The 23,475-nt window shown below is 30.3% G+C and overlaps 1 protein-coding gene across 32 annotated transcripts in view; it reads left to right on the top strand.

The window, feature by feature from the left end:
* Positions 1–22,969, top strand: part of LOC143084201 (uncharacterized) — a 28,873-nt gene extending 5,904 nt beyond the window's left edge. Inside the window, exons 6-21 of one of the 32 annotated variants that reach the window (XM_076260615.1) lie at positions 309–442; positions 924–1,119; positions 1,408–1,470; positions 1,939–1,980; positions 2,576–2,611; positions 4,495–4,542; positions 7,833–7,997; positions 8,578–8,613; positions 12,535–12,573; positions 13,179–13,220; positions 14,735–14,860; positions 15,963–16,004; positions 17,658–17,699; positions 18,490–18,531; positions 21,339–21,407; positions 21,933–22,969. In XM_076260615.1, coding sequence (XP_076116730.1) covers positions 309–442; positions 924–1,119; positions 1,408–1,470; positions 1,939–1,980; positions 2,576–2,611; positions 4,495–4,542; positions 7,833–7,997; positions 8,578–8,613; positions 12,535–12,573; positions 13,179–13,220; positions 14,735–14,860; positions 15,963–16,004; positions 17,658–17,699; positions 18,490–18,531; positions 21,339–21,407; positions 21,933–22,188 — 1,378 coding nt within the window. In that variant the 3' untranslated portion in view covers positions 22,189–22,969. The remainder of the gene's footprint in view (positions 1–308; positions 443–923; positions 1,120–1,407; positions 1,471–1,938; positions 1,981–2,575; positions 2,612–4,494; positions 4,543–7,832; positions 7,998–8,577; positions 8,614–12,534; positions 12,574–13,178; positions 13,221–14,734; positions 14,861–15,962; positions 16,005–17,657; positions 17,700–18,489; positions 18,532–21,338; positions 21,408–21,932) is intronic. The other 31 variants (XM_076260658.1, XM_076260627.1, XM_076260620.1 and 28 more) reach the window with 31 other exon arrangements.
* The last annotated feature ends 506 nt before the right edge of the window (positions 22,970–23,475 follow it).

Here is a 23,475-nt window from a genome sequence, read left to right as displayed (position 1 = left end):
GTTTCATTGCTCCTTTCATACCTGTTTCTCTTATACTGTGAGGTATAATTGTAGTTCACCTTCTTTCCATTTACTTGAAGGTTTCCTTGCAGCTCATCTAGACTCTTTCTCACTATTTTCTATTAAATAGCTGTTTATTAAATCACAATGCCATTTGTTTATCATTCGCAATAATAAAGTTTCTGAATTTAAAGTATGTAAAATAACTGAGTTTACTCAATGACCATTCACATGAAATACATTTTAAAAAAAAATTATTATTTGGTATACACTTAATAAATGATTTTATATTTCCTTTTGATTTTCAGAGTAACACATTCTAATACATGTATCATCAAGCCCTTAACAAAGTCTCAAGAGGCTCAACAAAGGGACATAGAAGAAGCAATGAAGAAAGTCAAAGAAGCCCAGTCCCTCATATCAGCTGCAGTAGATGATCCATGTAAGTAATATTAAGTATAATACTATAAATAGAAGGAAATATCAAAATCTTATAAAAAAGAAAAAATAGATGACTGACTTGAAAGAGACGATTAATACCAAAGGGATATTCAACTTCTGAAGTCGAAAACAAACTGGCAATGCCATGACACTAAATGAAAAACGACCACAAAATACAGTAAACAAAAAATAACTAAAGACAGAGCAACACAAACTCACCAAAAACTAGCGGTGATCACAGGTGGTCTGGAAGGGTATGCATATCCTGCTCCAGATTAGAGACTAAAAAGAAAGTTATTTGAGATTGTCCTTCTTTTCATTAAGCATAGATACCATCTTGTTGATTCTTGCTTTTTTTGAACCACCAAATTCATAGGAAAAAAACTTTTGAAACTCATATTCAGTCAGGAGCCTTGATAAGATAATTTTATGTTTCATTAAAGCATCAATGACGTAAATTCAATTCAAATTTTATATTGCAGATGACAGATCGCGTAGCAGATCTAGATCTAGACGAAGATCTAGGTCACGAAGAGGTTCCAGATCAAGGTCTAGAAAACGCTCAAGATCTCGTAGAAGATCTTCCAGACGATCAAGGTCAAGAAAAAGATCAAGATCAAGAAAAAGGTCAAGGTCCAGAAAACGTTCAGGGTCTCGGTCACGTAGGAAAAGGTCTAGGTATGTTGGACCGATTAGTATAATTCAAAAGCAGAGTATCATTTTCATCAAGTTATATTTAATTCATAATTTCTAAAAATTCTTTTCATTTACGGTCAAGAGATTTCAATGACTACACAATAATGTCTGTCAAGTTTTATGATGCTGTCACATTGTAAATAAAAATTAGTTTAGTGTATCCTGCCTACTTGGCAGTAAAAATATGGTAGGTAGCTTAAATTATCTTTATATCCTTAATAATGCAAACCACCATATTATCTTTAAAAATTTCTTTATTTGTATACTTAGGTCAAGAAAGAGGTCAAGGTCAAAGCACAGATCAAGATCAAAATCAAAGGGCAGAGCACCAAAGTTTGTAATATTTCAAGAATATAAATAGTTATATGTGTATATTTATTATATAGACCATGCCTTACTATTTTGAACTCAATACACAAATCATTTGAATTCATTTTGAAATTCAGTAACAAACATAAAAAAAGACTACACAACTTCAATTATTGAAAAATTTATTTGGTATGTTGATATGATGTGAAAATGTTAAAAGTCTGGTCAGGTTCAAATGTATTTCATATCCCTGATAAAACAGTAAGACATGATCAAATACAGAAAAGTTGGTGTTAAAAAAACTTTTGCTCAAAAAAAATATTAAGATGAAAATCAGCAGTTTTTTGGTTTTTTTTATTGTATTTTTAGTTTTATTAGAGTTGATAAAAATACATATTAAAGTGCATTTTCAAAACACATTGTGAGAATATTAGCTAGGATATAGATACTATTGTGCTATGATTTTTAAGTATCCTTTCTGTTGCTGTGTAGGGAAGAGAGACCAACGCAGGGATCAAACCATTTCCCTACAAGGTAAACATATTTCCCCCTCATTTAGTTTCCATTGAAAATCACAAACTTATCTTTTAATGATTGGAATTTAAATGAAATACATAAAATTAATTTTGTGTTTAATAAATTTCTATAAATATTTCTGGTTCTAATAGATTTATCAATAAAGTTACTTGGATTTTAAACCCCCTGCTTAGATTTAAACTCATATATAGGGAAAATTTAAAATAAATTTCCAAGTGATATTTTATTTAAAGACATTTTTCAGATTAACCATAAAACTTGCTACCCCATACACACAAAACATTTCTTATGGAACTGTTCTCAGCTAGAAAAGCTGGATTAAAATGTTTACTTTTAAGAAACTGTAATTCAGTTTTAAGAAATTTTGATTCTGATCACCTATAATTTTTTTTATATAAAGTTCCTGATTCCATTTAAATACAATTGAAGCTGTGCAGGAAAAATTGTTTTTCTAATTAGGTTTGCAGTGACAAATTAAAAAAAAAATGAAGTTGAATAAGCATTACAATTTTTTCTTAAATATTCTGTTAGAACCAGGCAGTATCATTATGAGTATCCAATAATCTAATACTTGGTTTGTTTCCTATTGAAGGGGGCCGCTGAGGGGCCAAATCATCTTCCCAGTCAGGTAATAAATGTTTTACTTTAGCAGACACCTCTGGTTCATAATTTTTTCATGAGAAAAGATTTGCTTTCTATGTCAAAATATTTTTACAAAAATAATGTATATAGGTTTTGTAATCAGTGAGAATAAAATATTGCTTAATATCAACTCAAGTTTATTTAATTTCTAAAAAATAAACAAGCCCATGGGGAATTTATCATTACTATTTGAATAAAATATTGAGTTGATATCATGTTATGTCCAATTCTCATTGGTTATTGAATATATTTCTCATATGGAACAACATTCTATTTGTGTAAAATACAAAATTGCACGAAATCATTGAGTTAGTCTTTTGTGCATACCAGTTTGACGTCATATATCCTCTTAAACTTTGTTTTACACGTCAGATTGTAATAAAATTCACCAAAAAGAAAAATTTTCATGTGAAAAGTGTGAATGTTTTGTATATAATTGAAGAAATCACATATCTCCATTACCAAAAGAGGAAGTGTACATGGTCTGATTTTAAAAACTCATCAATGACCTGACGTGTAGCCAATGAAAAGTGGTAATTTCATTTCATGATGCTGAACTCACAATCAGTGACATTTACAATATGTTTGTACAACAAATATTTAACAGACCAGGACCATAAGAGAAGAAATCTTTGTAGAGGTGATTCTCTACAGAGAAACATTTGAAAGCAAATCTTTAGATATATATTTCAGAATGCAGGTTAACAAAGCAAGATATTTGTAATTGTGCTTTGAATGTATTTTTCATGTTTAGTACACTCAGTTGTATTAAGAATATCTAAAATGTCATTTATATAAATTTCTTATGCTGAAATGATTTACTTCTTACATGTATGTTGTCTTATTATTTTCTATATATAATTCATATTTATTGTACACATTTATATATGACAATGCTAAGACACCAGTAATTTACTTTGGAATTTAAAAAAAGAAATTTTGGCTTGAAATATACTGCATTAAAGAGGAAAAAAGATAACATAAACTTTTTATGTTTAGTTGGGGATTATTTTTGTCAATCTGAAATTTTGCCAAAATATAAAGTAAATTGAAAACAGTGCTATTTCTAAACAAACACTAATATAAACCTTTCATGTTGTTTGATTTATCTATAAGTATTTTAATATAGTTGTTTCTGCTTCTTTTAGTTTGAATTCAGTTATGACATCATATTTTTTTATTTTTATGAGTTTCTAGCATTATGACGTCACTAAATGACATTACATTTGTATACCAAAAAATAATTAATTTTTGATGAACTGCAGAAAAGAATGACAAGATCTGACAATGAAACGTTAAATGATCTTTTTGTATTATAATATATTGATTGAGAAAAAAGTATATACACTACTATTAAACCAGAGCTCTTTGAGATTGAAAATGTTTTATGATAAGGTGTTCAGTTTGCATGGCTTTCTTAAATTACCAAAGAATATTAATTATTTGTCCTGCAAATATGTTTGATTTACACAAGTTTCATTATACACAAAATTGATTTGGTTATGTAGTTCATCTATATAATTATTTTCAACTTTAAAATTTCAAAGAATCTTCATTTGTTTTTTAACCAAAATAACTATATAAGCCTTGTAGGATTTTATATTCTCAGAAATTGTAAAATTATATAATCTCAGAAATATACTGTTTATACTGCATGTATTTGTAATTTCAACAATAAAAGCAGTAGAAATTCGATGGGATCTTTTAGTTGAACTGAACTGCACCATTTTTGACATGGCGTTTGCATGTGCATGTGCAGCATTTGTCATCATTTTGTAATATAAAAATCTGTAATTCAGGTTTAGTTTTATTAAAGAGAGATATTGTAACAAAAGTGCAATTGATGAGAATTTTATCTGTCTTTTTCAGGAGGAGGTCAAGGACACCAAGAGCTTACAGTCGACGATCAAGGTCAAGGTAAGAAAGCAGAAATTGCAGATCAGTGTCACTGTTATGATTATGATTAATAATTTGACATAACTTGTTAGATATGCTGGTATGTTCAACCTTTTAAAAAAGGTTTATAATGTTTGAATAATCTGTTTAAAGGAAGAAAAAGTTACTTACATTCATAAAAAATTACAGATCTGTCTAATTTTTATACGACCGCAAAATTTGAAAAATTTTTCGTCGTATATTGCTATCACGTTGGCGTCGTCGTCGTCGTCCGAATACTTTTAGTTTTCGCACTCTAACTTTAGTAAAAGTGAATGGAAATCTATGAAATTTTAACACAAGGTTTATGACCACAAAAGGAAGGTTGGTATTGATTTTGGGAGTTTTGGTCCCAACATTTTAGGAATTAGGGGCCAAAAAGGGCCCAAATAAGCATTTTCTTGGTTTTCGCACTATAACTTTAGTTTAAGTTAATAGAAATCTATGAAATTTTGACACAAGGTTTATGACCACAAAAGAACGGTCGGGATTGATTTTGGGAGTTTTGGTTTCAACAGTTTAGGAATTAGGGGCCAAAAAAGGGCCCAAATAAGCATTATTCTTGGTTTTCGCACAATAACTTTAGTTTAAGTAAATAGAAATCAATGAAATTTAAACACAATGTTAATGACTACAAAAGGAAGGTTGGTATTGATTTTGGGAGTTTAGGTCCCAACAGTTTAGGAATTAGGGGCCAAAAAGGGACCCAAATAAGCATTTTTCTTGTTTTTCTCACCATAACGTTAGTATAAGTAAATAGAAATCTATGAAATTTAAACACAAGGTTTATGACCATAAAAGGAAGGTTGGTATTGATTTTGGGAGTTTTGGTCCCAACAGAATAAGGGGCCCAAAGGGTCCAAAATTAAACTTTGTTTGATTTCATCAAAATTGAATAATTGGGGTTCTTTGATATGCCGAATCTAACTGTCATGACTGTGTATGTAGATTCTTAACTTTTGGTCCCGTTTTCAAATTGGTCTACATTAAGGTCCAAAGGGTCCAAAATTAAACTTACTTTGATTTTGACAAAAAATGAATCAATTAGGTTCTTTGATATGCTGAATCTAAAAATGTACTTAGATTCTTGATTATTGGCCCAGTTTTCAAGTTGGTCCAAATCGGGGTCCAAAATTAAACTTTGTTTGATTTCATCAAAAATTGAATAAATGGGGTTCTTTGATATACCAAATCTAACTGTGTATGTAGATTCTTCATTTTTGGTCCTGTTTTCAAATTGGTCTACACTAAAGTCCAAAGGGTCCAAAATTAAACTTAGTCTGATTTTAACAAAAATTGAAATCTTGGGGTTCTTTGATATGCTGAATCCAAAAATGTACTTAGATTTTTTATTATGGGCCCAGTTTTCAAGTTGGTCCAAATCAGGATCTAAAATTATTATATTAAGTATTGTGCAATAGCAAGTCTTTTCAATTGCACAGTATTGCGCAATGGCAAGAAATATCTAATTGCACAATATTGTGAAATAGCAAATTTTTTTTTAATTAGAGTTATCTTTCTTTGTCCAGAATAGTAAGCAAGAAATATCTAATTGCAAAATATTGTGCAATAGCAAGATTTTTTTTTAATTGGAGTTATCTTTCTTTGTCAAGAATCAACTTAAATCTTTGTTATATACAATATACAATGTATATTCACTTTTTACTACCAACTGATAGATTAAAATAATCTTTACCATTCAGTGATAACAAGCAGTTTTTTTACATCTTAATATTTTATGATGTATTTAAATGAGTAGTTATTGTTGCAAACTCCATTAGAAATTTTAATTGAGATTAGTTTTGGAATAAGGGAAAGGGGGATGTGATTAAAAAAATTGGGTTCAATTTTTCTCATTTGAAATTTCATAAATAAAAAAGAAAATTTCTTCAAACATTTTTTTGAGAGGATTAATATTCAACAGCATAGTGAATTGCTCTAAGAGAAAACAAAAATTTTAAGTTCATTAGAACACATTCATTCTGTGTCAACTATTTAATCACAATCCAAATTTAGAGCTGAATCCAGCTTGAATGTTGTGTCCATACTTGCCCCAACCGTTCAGGGTTCAACCTCTGCGGTCGTATAAAGCTACACCCTGCGGAGCATCTGGTTACTATTTGCAAGAAGTGTTGTTTTATGCCTTGTTCCAATTCTTAAATCTTTTGAAAAAACAAAATTTCTCAAACATTGAAGATGTACATGTTCAATATGCACAATGTAAACACCACTCACTATGAAAAAAACTGTTTCTGTTGGTCATTTTCTGTCCCACAATAACTGTTCACAACTGCTATTGATATCATCACTCTTTTGCAACTTTTTCATATACTGTCCTTGATGGACTGACTGTCAGCAGATATTCTGTAAATTGTAAATTGGAAATGCCAAAAACTGCTTTGCAAATCAATGTACAAAATATAGGGTAACATTGAGAAAGACTCAATATTTGATACAGTAATTAACAAATCATAAATATCTGTCAGAAACTGTCAGTATTATTTTCAGTTAAGGGGGCTCACGGGTCTAAATCAATTTTTTATTTAATATTGGATTTTGCTATATTTTTTCTATAAATGAACTTTATCTTATACTTAATAGAAAAATGAAATAAAAAAATGGGGTCACCGTTCATTTGCACTCACAATCTGCCTTAGAAAGAAGCATACATTTTTGTTAATGTCCTTTTTTTCTGTTGAACTAATAGGAGACATAGCTGTTATATCGAAATAAAAAAAGAACTAAATTACAGAAATCGCTTAAATTTTACAATTATTTAGTTTATGTACAGCTTATTCGAAAACAACAATAAAAAATATAGGTCACTGATGAGTTAAAAAAGATATTTCAATTTTAATGCCAAAAAATGGCATTTTTGCAACAAAGGGAGATAATTTGGAGCTTTTTCAATATCTACATTTTAAAAGTCACCTGGGGCCAACATGAATCGAATTTTTTGGAATGATTTTTGTACCATATGATAAAGTAACAACTACTAAAGGTAATTAATAAAATTTGTAATGAAAAATAAATGTTTAATTTTTTTTCTGAAAATCTTATACCTGCGAGCCTCCTTAAGAACAATTATTCTAGTACAGATTTTGACAGCCACTTGGATAGACAATATGTTTTTATTCACCGTTGATTCAGGTTAGAACCTGTTAGGTTTAATGACCTTACCATATTACCTCATATTTCCCTCATTTTTACTTACCTTCACTTAAATGAAATCAAGAATAGATATATAAGAGTGTAACAAATTTTGATTACAGGAGTCCTACTGCTAAACGGAAAAGCAAGTCTCCACCTCCTAAAAAAAGATCTAAGACTCCAGAAAAGAAGCGTTCTAGAAGTAAATCTCATCATAAGTCTTTATCACCTCCTAAGTTAGAAAGGGAAACATCACCATTAGAAAAAGAGGGAGGATCACCAAGCAGGTATAACATTTTTACTCACATAAGTTATGGTTGTTGTTAATGTTTTGAGAGTGTTTGTGTGTTGTGTGAACTCTGTTTTCGTAGCTAATTATTTATGTAGATACTGTGGATTCATTTATTTTTGTGAGTATCAATTTTCGTGAATTGTGGAATTGTATTTTCGTGGATGTTAGATTTCATTGTTTTGAATGTTTTGAAAAAGTTTGCATACAAGGTTATTGAAAATTTGTACTTGTTGAACATTTTAATTATTGGTCCATGTTTACCCACGAAATTTACAGAAATTGGTACTGATGAATATTAATGAATCTATAGTATATGGGATTTGTGTTTACCGCTTATTGAAATTGTATTATTAATAATTATATATACATTTGTATTTGATAAAAAAAAAACTTGGGTCACCGTCTAAAAAAAACATTAATAAATGGCATTACAAAATTGTTAATTTAGTCAATCACTTAGTAACAGCCTCTAATACCAATATATTCAGATTTTAAAACACATGTTTTTGCTAACACTCACTGCTTGCTATGGTTCTATTTCTGGTCCATTTCTATCATTTCTATTATTTCTATAGAGAAGTTAACCAACCAGATCCAGCTACAATTTCAAGGTAAACAGTATACGGCTTTTTAATGGGAGAGGTTTTTCTTCATTTTATCATTTTCATTATGATTCGTCCATCCAGATAATCTAATGATCTTGTAAATAACTGTATTGTATATTGGAATTAGAATCATATGATCTTCACAGACTTACTTGTAACTCATACTCTATCATGGTCTTGGATTTCGGTTTAGATTAAATTGGTTACATTTTGAAAAAGATCAGAATTTTTGTGTTTAAACTTTTTATAAATTTTAGTGTAATCAATAACATATCTAGATTTTTTATGTGTAATTTTCACATCATCTAAAATTCTAATGGTTTAAATTTTCACTAAATATTATTTTTTATTTTTATACGACCGCAAAAATTGAAAATTTTTGGTCATATATTGGTATCACGTTGGCGGCGTCGTCGTCCTCCATAGTCGTCATCGGCGGCGTCCGAAGACTTTTGTTTTTCGCACTATAACTTTAGTATAAGTGAATAGAAATCTATGAAATTTAAACACAAGGTTTATGACCATAAAAGGAAGGTTGGGATTGATTTTAGAAGTGTTGGTCCCAACAGTTTGGGAATTAGGGGCCAAAAAGGGCCCAAATAAGCATTTTCTTGGTTTTCACACTATAACTTTAAGTAAATAGAAATCTATGAAATTTTGACACAAGGTTTATACCCACTAAAGGAAGGTTGGGATTGATTTTGGGATTTTTGGTCCAAACAGTTTAGGAATAAGGGGCCCAAAGGGTCCAAAATTAAACTTTGTTTGAATTCATCAAAAATTGAATAATTGGGGTTCTTTGATATGCCGAATCTAACTCTGTATGTAGATTCTTAATTTTTTGTCCCATTTTCAAATTGGTTTACATTAATGTCCAAAGGGTCCAAAATTAGACAAAATTTGATTTTAACAAAAATTGAATTCTTGGGTTTTTTTGATATGCTGAATCTAAACATTTACTTAGATTTTTTATTATGGGCCCAGTTTTCAAGTTGGTCCAAATCGTGGTCCAAAATTAAACTTTGTTTGATTTCAACAAAAATTGAATCCGTGGGGTTCTTTGATATGCTGAATCTAAACATGTACTTATAATGTTTATTATGGGCCCAGTTTTCAAGTTGGACCAAATCGTGGTCCAAAATTAAACTTTGTTTGATATCAACAAAAATTGAATCCTTGGGGTTCTTTGATATGCTGAATCTAAACCTGTATTTATATTTTTGGTTATAGGCCCAGTTTTCAAGTTGGTCCAAATTGCGGTCCAAATTAAACTTTGTTTGATTTCAACAAAAATTGTATATATGTTGTTCTTTGATCTATGCTTAATCTAACCATGTATTTAGATTTTTGATGTTTGGGCCCGGTTATCAGATAAGTCGACATTGAGGTCTAAAGGGTCCAAAATTGAAGTTTATTTGATTTCATCTAAAATTGAATTCTTGGGTTCTTTGATATGCTGAATATAACCATGTATTTATATTGTAACGTGTCTGCCTCGTGTGAAACTCTGCAACTTTCAAAATGTAATGGACTAGGAAGGAGAACCTCTTGTGTGTATGCTATTCTTTTGTATAGCGGGGAGGAGTGTAACTGAGTTACAGGACTGGATCCCTGAACACTGTTTTACCTTCGGGCAGTGCTCAACGGACTCAGTTCCGATGTTGACACATTTTGGCTAAAATTAGCAATACCAATTGAAGTTAATTATTTAATTTATGAAACGAATATTTTATGATGTTATAAGATATAATGTTATTAACTTCAACAAATGTAACTGATTACTTAATATTTTAATAGTCACCAAGATTAAGCAAGCAAATCGTAGGGATGTTCCTGGTCAAACAATACAAATAAAATCAATACTTAGCAATATAATAAAAATGACTAGCTTTGAGCTATTATATCCTAACTTAGAAAATCGGCGGAATTACAATAACGTATGATGTGTTCCTAAACTATATAATAATCGAACGCGTATAGAGAAACAATAGAGACCTTTTCAATAGATCTGTATAGCTATTTGCTATTAGATACCTAAATTACACGTTTCTCGGAATATCTTTTCGTATAGAATTTGGATTAGAAAGTATAAACTTTTATACCTAAAATATGTATGGAATTATTGTGTGAATATGCCGGAAGGTCACGTAGACCATTAATAGTTCTTTAAAACTTAATAGTGTCTTTTATTGTATAATTAAATTAAAGACTCTGGTAACGAGTCGTTAAGTATATTACGTCAACAGAAATTGAGTCAGAATAATGACTTTAATGACTTGAAAAAGCTTTTTAAATAAGCTAACCTTGAAATGTGTCAAGTTGTTTATATAATGAAAAGGTCAGAAAGACTCCTAAAGTTGCTTTATTATAGCAGTTTGGAAGTTGGCTTTTGGCTTTTGGCTAGCTGTTGCCTTCTGCCCAGTTGAACCACAACTGAAACAATGCAATATGCACGCTCTTTTATACCTAAATTTCGACTAGAAAATGACGTTTCGACTCTAAAAGACTCGAAACGTTATGTCTTTGACACGTTTAACGACAATCGATACTTGCTTTACGGCAATTGTACTGGAATAACAAAGTTGACCTTTCAATGTAAACAATCGTACAAAATTGATTGACCAGGTATCCCTACGAAGTAATGATAAATGTGCATGATATGGAAATAATGTTACATGTAAAATCATCTAAACAATGAAGTTTCAAATCACGGAAATAATCAGAAAGATACAAAACAGGTAAGTGCATGCTTTAACTCTTACGTTGCATTTGACGTCGAGAATTATTTGAAGGTTATTTGTTTTTAAACAGTTTTTATGCATATGATTATATATATATGAATATTATTAAAAAGAAAACTTGGTGACTAAAACTGAACATGACCTGTTAAAGAACGGTAGAGTTAAGAAAAGGGGGGAACAGCGCAAACGCTAAAACGTTACAATATTTTGGATATTGGACCATAATAGGTAATGTCCAATTTAAAATTTAAAGTTTTTAAGTTTAAGTTCTTAGACCACATTCATTATGTGTTCAGGGTTGGAACTCTGCGGTCGTATAAAGCTGCGCCCTGCATCTGGTTAACTTTTTTCTCTGTATTTTTAGCTGTAGTTGTTATAAATCTTAATAACATGTTCTTCGATTTTTTAATGAAATTCCATTGTTTTTATCCATATTCATGTGCAAGTTAATTTTAAAATTCCATGAAAAAAACATCATTTCAACAGCAAAATGATCAAGTACCTAATGGCACACACAACATAGAAGGTAAAATTAATAAAAATTGGAAAAAAAAAGAATGGAACATGATTAAGAAATTTTGGAATGTGTGAAAATGGGATGACTGCTCACAAGCTTAACATTATAGATTTGACTTTAAGTTTGATAACTGATAGCCTAGTGAACATATATATATTAATTTGAAATCAAGAATGCTGAAACCTTTTTTCCTTCGTAAACTTTCTAGTTGATTAACTTTTCCTGAATTTTTAAAGTATAATTTATCAGTTCAGTTATACTTCTGAAGTTATTGTCATGTGACGTTTAACTTGAAGTGGCCAAGATAAAATCAACAAATGTAAATGTTCATTTCTAAATAATTCTCAGCATACTAAGTAATAGTACAAACTGTATTAGATTATTTTCTATCTAGTCACAAGACTTTTTGTGCTGAAATAATGTAAAACAACCACCATTCTTTCAATCAATCAAAGTATAGATGATCTATATGTCTGTATGTACTAATTAATAATTAAAAGAAATATTTTAATTACAAATTAAAAATCATATACACATTCCATTTTTTTTTTTATTATTTCTCCTACCCAGTAGATATTTTGTACAACTTTGAACTTTGATAGCAATCACTTTATTGGTTTTTAAACCCTTATGTATAATTGTCTTACACTCAGTTTTCTGTTTTACTAGTGATGGTCCTCCTGCAATGATAAAACAGGAATATGAAAGGTAATAGTATATATCCTTGTGGTGTCTGCTTCTGTATTATTTTTTGATATTTTTTCTCTTTTGATATTTTTCATCACCTTTATACACTAACAATTTTTAGCATATATTTCTTATGATAATATATTATTGCTTTGATACAGGATTGCAACATAGAAATTCCAAAGGCACTAGAAAATAATTGAATTTATCGTTTATGTATAAGAACTCTTAGTATGCAAGTCATTGAATGACCAGATTTATACTTGTCCCATTATTTGAGAGTTTTAGCCAAGCTTAATGTTGAACAAAAAGGTGGATTCATATTTATACTTACTCAATTGTATTTAAAGAAAAGGAATCAAAAGAGACCAAGATACCAAAGGAATACTGAATCTAAGAAAGTCAAAAACAAACTAACAAGGCCATGGCAAACAATTTAAAAAAAATGAAAGGACAAATAATACCCTACAAAGCACATCACAGAAAACTCAAGACTAAGAGACAGGAACCCCACCAAAAACCATGGGTGGTCTCAAATGCTACATTATCTCCAAACAATATGAAGCATGCTCACTTATTCCCTCAAGTTTCTACCAATGTTTTTCTTTGTTCTATTTGTAATATAGTCAGTCCAAAGAACCTGTAGAAACAACTGCACCCAGAAAAAGGTAACACATGATCAAAGCACACTTATTGTCACTTTTTATCTCCCTTTATAACTACTGTTTTTCATTATGACAATACTCTGGAAAAATAAATGTATACAAGAAAGAAAGGTAAATTTTATCTGCAATGAAAAGGAGAAGGTCCGGTAAGGGCCAATTTTGGCCTCAAATTTCAGGTTCATCTAACGAAGGATTTTGGACACTTTTTAAACACTGAAATGTCTATTTCAATTGATTCGATTAGTTTATGTGAGAGATAAGTCATTAAAAACGCTCCGATTCAAGCTTAAATATGAAAAATCTATCAAATATGCAAAAAAAAAACGTCACTTTTCAGATGGTTTTTGTCAAAAATGAAAGTGGCCGCATCCTTGTTCATCCTCAACCTTTATATATGTTATGTTTATCATCAAATACAACTTACATTTCAATATTAGGAATGAACACGAATGTGGCCACTTTCATTTAAGGCGGAAACCGTCTAAAATTTAACTAAAATGCTAAAATTGTGAAGATTTCAGTAATTTCGCATGACTTAATGATGCAAGTACCCAATAAATGTGCATTGTATTGTCAAAAACAGCCCATATTTATGTAGAAGAAGCATTCTACTTTCCAGTAAATAGCTAAAGGATTACATTTTTACAATTTTGTAAAACTGCTATATTTTGGGGCCAAAAAAGGGTCATACTGAACCTACTCCTTTGAAGTTATTGATACTTGTAAAACACATAAATTGTGTTATAAAGATAATAAGTACTTAATTTCTGTAATTATTTAATATAAAAATGTTTTAAAGTCCATTGTTTCTATCATTGGACTCAACAAATGATTATAAGTTTACAGAGATGTTCTATCAAAAGATAAGAAGAGAAAGTGTGATTTAAACATGCATTACTAAATACAAACACAATCAGCAAAATAATGAATTCTTTCAATTGTTTTTCAGAGGTGTCTGTTATTTTAAAATTAAAGACACAAAATAAATATCGAACATGTTCTTGTAAAAAAAGAGGCCTTTAAGCTCCAGATTTATTATCAAATTAAGGATTCTGTCCAGATGGCAATCATGGAATATGTCTTAGCTTCATGACACATATTGTTTGAAAAAATGTAAAAAATACCTGATTTCTGGTTCAGTTTATAACTATTAACTCTAGAAATAAAACCACAAAATTCCTTGAAGATCTATAAAATGGTTATCGTAAGAAAATATAGTGTTTTTATATACGGTAGTTAATAAAAATTGTCCTACATTTTCAAGTACACCTGAAATGATCGGTAAATCTTACGAAACTGAATTGAAAAGAAGTACATACAACTATTGGAACTACCTGAGATATCTTACATCAACAATATCATTTTTTATCCCCGTATGAAATTTATTGAATTTCAAAATTCAACTTCAGCCTTTTTATTGATATATTGATAATATTTAATATCTGTAATACTAGAATATGATACTGACTACTTTGATTCAAATGATTTGTGTATCATACTTTGTTTTTATGTTTCAGGTCTGTTAGCAGAAGTCGGAGCAAAACTCCACCAAAGAGACGCTCCAGTCCTCCAAAGAGAAGAAAATCAAGAAGTAGATCTCCCAAAAGATCTTCAAGCAGGAGATCCAGAAGTAGGAGCAGAGAGTTAGTATATTTATTTATAGAATTTGTCCTAAAATGTTTGATCACTATATACTGTAGATTCATTACTAATTATCAGAATTCAGATACTAATTTTCATGGATTTCGCCAGTAGAGGTTAACCACAAATTTAAGTGTTCAACGAAAAAAAACAATTTTTCTACAGGTTTATATGCATAGTTTGTTAAAACCAAAAAGTAAATGAGTCCACAGTATACATTTGTATTATAAATGAGTAAGTTCACTCTGGACATAGAAAATATAGGTTGTTTATTGCTTGGAAAGGTTTTCAACTTATATCTGATTTATAAAAAATCCCATAGTGAACTTACTGTCAATGTAGAACTATTCCATTAAGATTGATACGAGAGTTTATGAAAGGACTTCCAAATTTTAATATATCCAACTTACTTTTAGTAATTGCATACATAAAAGATTCAAGACTGATTGAGAGTAATGGCTCATGTCTATCATACCCTTCCACATTTCTTTTTTAAGGAATAGCTCTAAGTTTAATATGATTTTTATGTGACTTTGAAAATTATTAACATAATAAAACTTATATGTGATGATGCATCTTTGGTGAATGTTTCATCCTTTGTCTAAAAAATAGTTATGCCCTTTGTTTTTCCAAAATTCTTCTATTATGTTGTCTGTTTTTATAACTGTTTGAAGGGAAATATCTGATTACAAGATCATCTAGTTCGGTTGGAAAGGCATTCAGAATATACATACTTATAGAAAGATCAAACTTAAATATAATCAAAATCATCACATGTATGCTTAAATAACAGAAAAAGGCCTTGATTTTAAACAAAAAAGAAACTGATTAATTTTGTCATTCTTTGTTTATTTCAACTTTCAAGGTTTGTTTTGATTTATTGTAGATTTAAAAAAAAAACATAAGCTAAATCTAATAGAAATACATCAAAATTTTAAATATACCCTTAAATATACTCATTAATGAGGTGAAACTGAGTAAGCTTGTACTATATTCCAACAGATTTTTACTTTCTTGTATTTATAACGTTAAATTCTATCAGGTTTAGCTCATATGAACATATTTTATTTCCTGTTTTTATGTTATGTCATTTTTTTACTGTAGTGTACCAAAAGACAAACACAAAAGTGATAGGTCAGCAGAAAGGTAACTTACTTAGAACTTTAAGTTCTGTTACCCTGCTTGCAGTTATTCATTGGTGATAGCTTTATTCAGTTTTGTGCCATATCAATTTATTGATTTGAAAATTAGAAAGTTAGAATTTATCAGGGATTGGATTAAAAGTCACAAAAATAAAGAAGATGTGGTGTGATTGTGAATGAGATAACTATTCACCAGAGTTAAAATGAAGTAGTAGTAAGCGATTAAAGGACACTGTACAGCCTTCAACAATGAGAAAAACATCCTAAAAAGAGACTAAATACAAGTTCAGTACCAGAAACACATGCAATATTGATAATGTTTTAGTCGATTGGATATTTATTGTTCAAGAGTTATGGCCCTTGTCTATCAGATTGTTTACTTTTGATTGCTAGATCACCTTATTAAGGGCTAATTACCAAACACACTGTGCAGGACAGCAAACCACACCAAAATTCTTCTTCAAACCAACACATGGTCCTGACTTGGCACAAACATTTGCTAAAGGACACGGATTACCTAATTCTAAGTTGATTTGGGGTTGAAAAGATCTTTTGATCTTGAGAGCTGTTTTCGGTAGATTTCAAATTTATGGTTTAAGAGTTGTGACCCTTGACTATCATACATTTTGCTACTATGTGACAGTCTTGCCTTAATAATGTTAGCCAGAATATTTTGTATTGTCAGATCACCTCAAACCTAATATTTTTATGCCCCTGCTGTAGTGGAGGGGGCATTTAGTTTTGCCCTTGTTCATCTTTATGTCTGTAGTCCCAAAATTGGTTTCACTTCTTTAACTTAAGTTTGCCACAACCAAATGTTATGAAACTTATACCCAATGCTTATTACCACAAAACACAGATCAAATTTGATTCTTTTTTGGCATCACTATAACTGCCCTTAAGTTGTGCCCTTTACAAATGGAAAAAAATATTCATTTCTATTCTCTAACTTAAGTTTGCCTCAACCAAATATTTTGAACTTATGCAAATGCTAATTTCCACAATACACAGATCAAGTTGAAAGTTTATTGAGGTCACTCTAATCTTCTAGAGTTTTGCTCCTTTACAAATGGAAAACATTGCTGAATTTTTTGTTTCGGTTTGCTTCTTAAGTCTACCTCAATTAAATGTTATGAAACGTATACACAATGCTTGTTACCATAGAACTCATATCAAGTACAGATTTGGGTAGCATCACTTTTACAGTTCTTGAGTTAAGTCCCTTTTTAACGTATTATGCAAGTGGGAGCCATGGACACATTCCCCATTTATTTTATTTCAGTTTAGAAAAAACTTCTGAAACCCAACTTTTTTCAATTCAAAAACCTTCCTCTGGGAGATTCAACAGGAAGGCCTTAAGTGAAATAAAAAAAAGAGATTAATGTGGTCATTCTTAATTTATTGCATTGTTTGTTTTGTTGTATCACTGATTTCATAACATGAGCCAAATCAAATAGAAAATACACCAAATTTACAAAATGATAGTAAAAAATATACATTTATCTATATACCAACAGATTTTTACTTACTTAAAAAACAACCATATATTTTTCTTTCTTATTTGGCCCAATTAAACATAATATGACATAGAAATGTATAGCTATATTTTTTTTAAACTGTAAAAATGTTTCTAAGTACTACTATTTTTTTACTTTAGTGTACCAAAAGACAAACACAAAAGTGATAAGTCAGCAGAAAGGTAACTTACTTAGAACTTTAAGTTCTGTTACCCTGCTTACTGTTTTTGGTTGGTGATAGCTTTCTTCAGTTTTACCCAGCATCAATGAAAGGTTTAGAGTTTTATCCATGTTTGAGCACCAGATATAAATACATTTGTTTCAGATTTCTTTTTTTTTCTTCTTGAATTTGGATAATTCTCATGCATGGGGAACTGATCACCTCAGTACAGGTTTCTAGGGGTTTCAATTAAATCTTTTGTCTACAGTTTGATTTTAGAAGATCTGTTATTTATTGTTATTGTGCAAATATTACGACCATTGTCAGAAATTCTTCTACTATGTTGTTGTCATACTATTGTAAAATCTTTGGGAGGAAATATTTTCAATGCCAGATAACTTAATTATCTTTTTATTTTGAAAATCAATGTTTTCCTCTTATAAAATTATACTTTGGTAAATTCCAAAATACTAATTGAATTAAAAGAAGGTCAAGGAGACAGGTCTTTAAATGAGATAGAAAATATTTAAATTTGTCATTCTTATTTTATTGATATTCTAAGTTAGTTTGTTTTTTATTTTAAAAAAAAGAACCTAATTAAATATAGATTCGTCAAATTTACAAACTGATAAGAAAACACTCAGATTAGCGTTGCTAACGAGAGCTTTTGATGTATACTAAGTTTTTAACCTATTTTTACTTTTTTTGTAATAAAACCTGATTCATGATGTATTTTTTATAAATATGTATGCTCATATATATGTATGCATATTTTATGACATATTTCTATGTACTGCTATTTTTTACTGTAGTGTACCAAAAGACAAACACAAAAGTGATAAGTCAGCAGAAAGGTAACTTTCTTAGAACTATCAGTTCTGTTACCCTGCTTACTGTTTTTGGTTGGTGATAGTCTTTTTCATCTTTTCCCCACTTCTGTTTTGTTCTGTTGATTTGAAAAAAAAAGATGTTAGATAGGATAGGTTTAAAGTGGTATCCATCTTTCAGCACCAATTACAAAAACATTAAGTTTCAAGTTTATGTTCCTGATGAGTTTAAAGATAACCAATGGTGTGGCCTCATCAAGGTTCAATCTGAACTTTGACCTTAGGAGATCTGGCTTGAGATCTGACTTCTCAATGACCTTTAAAAATGTTTTAAAATTCGTTATATGGATTGTCGTTGCTTTCAAATTTGCTTAATAGAGACCTGGTGACCTCAGGAAAAAATTTAAGTGACCTTGTGATCTAAGAGCAATACTGTAGCCCAATAGGTACTGTAATAGCTTCCAAAGGGTTTTTTATACAACCCCAAAAAAAATTTGGGATCGTATAATGGTATGATGTCATCGTCTGTGTCGTCCGAAGACACATTGGTTTCCGGATAATAACTTTAGTTAAAGTGAATAGATCTTGATGAAATTTTTTTCAGAGGGTTCAATACCACAAAAGGAAGGTTGGGATCGATTTTGGGGATGATGGTCTCAACCTTATAGGAATTAGGGGCCCAAACCAAGCATTTTTCTAGTTTCAGGATAATAACTTGTGTACAAGTATTTCAATTGCTCTGAAATCATACCACAATGTTTAAAACCACAAGTAGAATTTATGGGGCCAAAGTTTAGGAATTAAGGGCCAAAAAGGGGCCAAAACAAGCATTTTTCTAGTTTCCAGACAATAACTTGTACAATGTACCATATAACAAAGAGGAGGCTGGGATTAAGTTTTGGGTTAATTGCACAAAATATGCAGGAATTAGGGGCCAAAAAGGGCCAAAAAGAAGCATGTTTCTAGTTTCCAAACAATCATGACAATAACTTGTTTTTAAGTGTATGGATCTCTCTGAAATTGTACTACAATGTTCGATACTACAAAGGAAAGCATGGGATTGATTTTAAGGGTTATTGCTCCAAGGGGGGATTCTTTGTTTACCATTTTTTAAGGAATTCCTTTTTTTCAAAAGAAGAAATCTTCAATGGCACAGTATTGTGCAATAGATTTGTTAGATCTTTGACCACATTAATTTTGTGACAAAAACCTATATTATGTCAAAAATTTGATCACAATCCAAATTCAGGCAGTATCAAGCTTGAATATTGTGACCAAATTTGCCCCCACTGTTCAGGGTTCGACCACTGCGGTCGGATAAAGCTGTGCCCTGTGGAGCACCTGGTTCCTTAATTAAACCTTTCCACTTACTTGGATGAAGTGTTTGGATGAAAATTATGCGGTACCCTTTTGTTAATCATGCTAATTATGGTCTCAAAGTGCCATTCTATTGATGAGGAGGGCAATATATATATATTTCATTCAAGGACGATTGCTCCACTCTGGTTAGATTAATTTTAGTGAAACTTCACAATTTGGTAGTTTACCATATCAAGATTTGCTATATGCTATGTTTTATGACCAAATTTTATATAATTAAATGTCATTGCCAATCTTTGACAGGACAGGAGTTATGAACCTTATGAGCACTTTTACCTTGTGCATGTTTGGTAGATTTAAGGATGCATAATGCGAATAAAGAAAGATAATTGTGTCTGACAACTATTAGAGCAGTTAAAATGAGTTTAGATTCCTTAGACTGATTAACTATGGTAAAGCTATGTCATAGGTTAGCAAGTTTTGTGTACAGAAAAAAAGCAAACAATTATCAAGATTAATTAGTCTTTGAAAGAATTATCCAGAATTAAGAAGTGTCACTAATGACAACCTGATTATGGTATATTTGTGGGGTTCAAGTTTGAATGAATGTTTTTCAGAAATCCTGTTGGTACATGTAAACTTAGTGTATCTGTGGATTCAAGATTAATATTGATGTGTTCTGTAAAAATCTGTATTTTAAGACAGTGGTGTCACTCAGTGATGTCATTCCATCTGTTTCAGATGATAGGTGTACTTGAATATTCCTTAATTTAAGCAGAGCTTACATTTCTTACAAGATTTAACATAATAAACTTGGTTATCAAAAAGATACTTACAGTGTTAAGTTTTGTTTTTAATTACGATAGACCTTCAAGCTGGTTGAAATGATACTGAAATAATTTCTAAAACATCTGACACAAATAGCCTTATGAATTATTGATAGTTATTCCTCGTTATTATCAGGTTCATAGTAATATTATTACAACAATTAATCAGAAATAGTTTTTTTTATTGCCAATCCAACATAATTGACCAGACTAAGATTTAACTTTGAATAGTCAGAAATACATGTAATTTGTCTCTGCATATAAAAGACTTTCTTATTATAGTAGTACATTGACAAGAAATTTTCTAGGGTCAACTAGAATTTGTCATTTTGTTAACAGTCTGAAATCCAATATGGCTGTCAATTTGCATATGTAAAATACATATTAAAGAAAATTCATCTGAAAAGTGTTTCTGGTCAAGCTAATAGTAGAAAAACTGGTCAAATGACCAACACAGGATTCTTGAATCCTCAGATTTAAATGTTGTAAGCCTTATGAAATGAAAATAGCACAATTTATATTTGAAACTGGCAAGTAAAATTTTGTTTTAATATGGTTACTCCTGAAACATAAATAGTGAAATGAAACATACAAATAGTGAGAGTCTATTGTAGATTATTACACTTACCCTTTTAGTACATTTACAATTGACATCTTAATTTAAAGTGACTTTTTCTGTGTTTTCAGTAGAAGGAGTTACAAAAAATCAAGAAGGAGCAGAAGTAGGTCAAAGAAGAGGTCAAGATCTCGTAGCAGGTACTTTTTTAACCCTTAGCAAATTATGTATCCTCAATACAGATCTGTGGTTGAAAAAGTTACTTAACATTCCATAAAATATTCTGAAGAAAAAAACCGACATTTAGTTGGAAAAAGCAGAGAATTTCATATACAAAAGTCCAAAACAAAACTATAGTATTAAGATTTAACTTCGGTCAAGGTTTAAACAATAGGAAGAAGAAAGAAAGTATAACAAATATGGCAGACAGCAACCAGGGACAACCACTAACTTTGGGCTCCTGAATTTGGACAATTTACCAATCTAAGATTTGCTAAATAAATAAATCATGTTTTCGTTGACTAAAAACTTGGTCAGTACACATCCAATGGATTTAGTGTACATACATCATAAATTGTCCTATTATTTTTTTCTTTGATTAGCCATTAAGAGGGCAAGGGGATTAGTTATTGTTTATGACAGCAACATTTCTTAATTCATAAAAGTCTGCCATGCCTAAATAAGCCTACCTTTATAATTTCTATCATTTATTTATCATTTTGCAGGGGCAGAAGAGAGAGAGATAAGAAAAGGGATAGAAGTAGGGATAGAGATCGTGAAAAGAAGAAGAAACATCGAGACAGATCCAGCAGAGAAAGAGAGGAGAAAACAAAAGAAACAAAAGTTAAAAGGAATTATGACGAAGAAGAAAAATTACAGGAAGATTATAACAGCGAAAATGATTCACTTCGGCCGGCAGAAACATCCCTCCCTCCAGACGATATTAATCTCCAATCAGTTGACATGGACATGAGTGATTGACAAGTTGATTTTTAAATTTCATAAATGTCCTATCATGCTTCACATTTAATTCATTCTTCAATATTCGAGTCAAGTTTTAAATTGTGCCGATTAGGGTGTAATATGTTTCAATATTTTATATTTGGTGTTAAGCTAATGTACTTTTGAAGAAATTTTCCATGTTGTTTTTCTTAAAGAATTGATGTTCATATGATTGTTGAAGCTTTGGTCATGCATAATGCTGTTTCCATTGTGTCGCTATTTGCGAACATTTTGAGAATTTCAAAAGTAAGGGTAATTTCATGAAACATGTCTTTTAAGTAATAAAAGTTAAAAGCCCATCATGTTATATAATACTACTCATTAAAAGTTATAGAAAAAATATATATACTATGGTTTTATAAAAGATATAGATATATCGTGAGTAAAAACCTACCACTCAGTCTTAATTTCAGCATTTGAAGAAATTCATCTTGATCATGTAACTATAATCAGGATCTATTTAAAGATTTTGCACAGTAGTGGATTAAGGGAAGGGGTATTGGGGCTTCCCTTCCATTAAAAAACAATAAAATTTGCGAAAAATCTTCCTTTTTATCCCCAACCATTACAGACATTTTCATTCCCTTTCCTCAAACCCATGATCTATCCATGCTGCAGATCATATCATAGTTTTTGGAAATGTTTCAGATGACTTAAGCTGAAGTAGTTAATGCAATTGATTCTGATTGTTAAGCTTTTTCATTGGACAACATTTTATATGTTATAAAGTGAATACTAGAAATAAACAAGTACAAAATAATATTATCTTGAATTTTCACTTTGTTATGCCAATTCCAGTTTAAAGTCTGCAAGGCAAAATCTACTTGATTCTATTTCTTCCTATTTTAGAGACAAAACAGGAATTTATATGTATGTCAATGATGACAATGAGACAGCAACTGAACAACACAAAAACAAGACATCCAGTGTTCCCCATTTGATCTTCAACAATAGACAAGAGTGTGAAGAATATGTACAGCTCTCAAGAGGCTGTGCCAATAGGAAAGGAGATTCAGTTAGATAATGAAAAAAAATCAAAGAAAATCACAAAAGCTGGTTTGAATGAACATCTTAAAATAATTCAAGTGTAAAACATGAAATTAATAACATCAACATCAATTACAGGACAAAAATCGTTTTGACATTACTTAGAACTACCTCTAATTATTTCTGTAAGAAAAGATGTGAAATTGTAGTTGAGTTAAACTAGTTGATTCAGCACTAAACTTTCTACTTAAATATGAACTGTCCTCTAAAAGATAGTTT

This window comes from Mytilus galloprovincialis, chromosome 1 (genome assembly GCF_965363235.1).
Source record: "Mytilus galloprovincialis chromosome 1, xbMytGall1.hap1.1, whole genome shotgun sequence".
Lineage (NCBI taxonomy): Eukaryota > Metazoa > Mollusca > Bivalvia > Mytilida > Mytilidae > Mytilus > Mytilus galloprovincialis.
The sequence above is the reverse complement of the archived record's forward strand: the minus strand, read 5'-3'. Positions and strand labels throughout refer to the sequence as shown.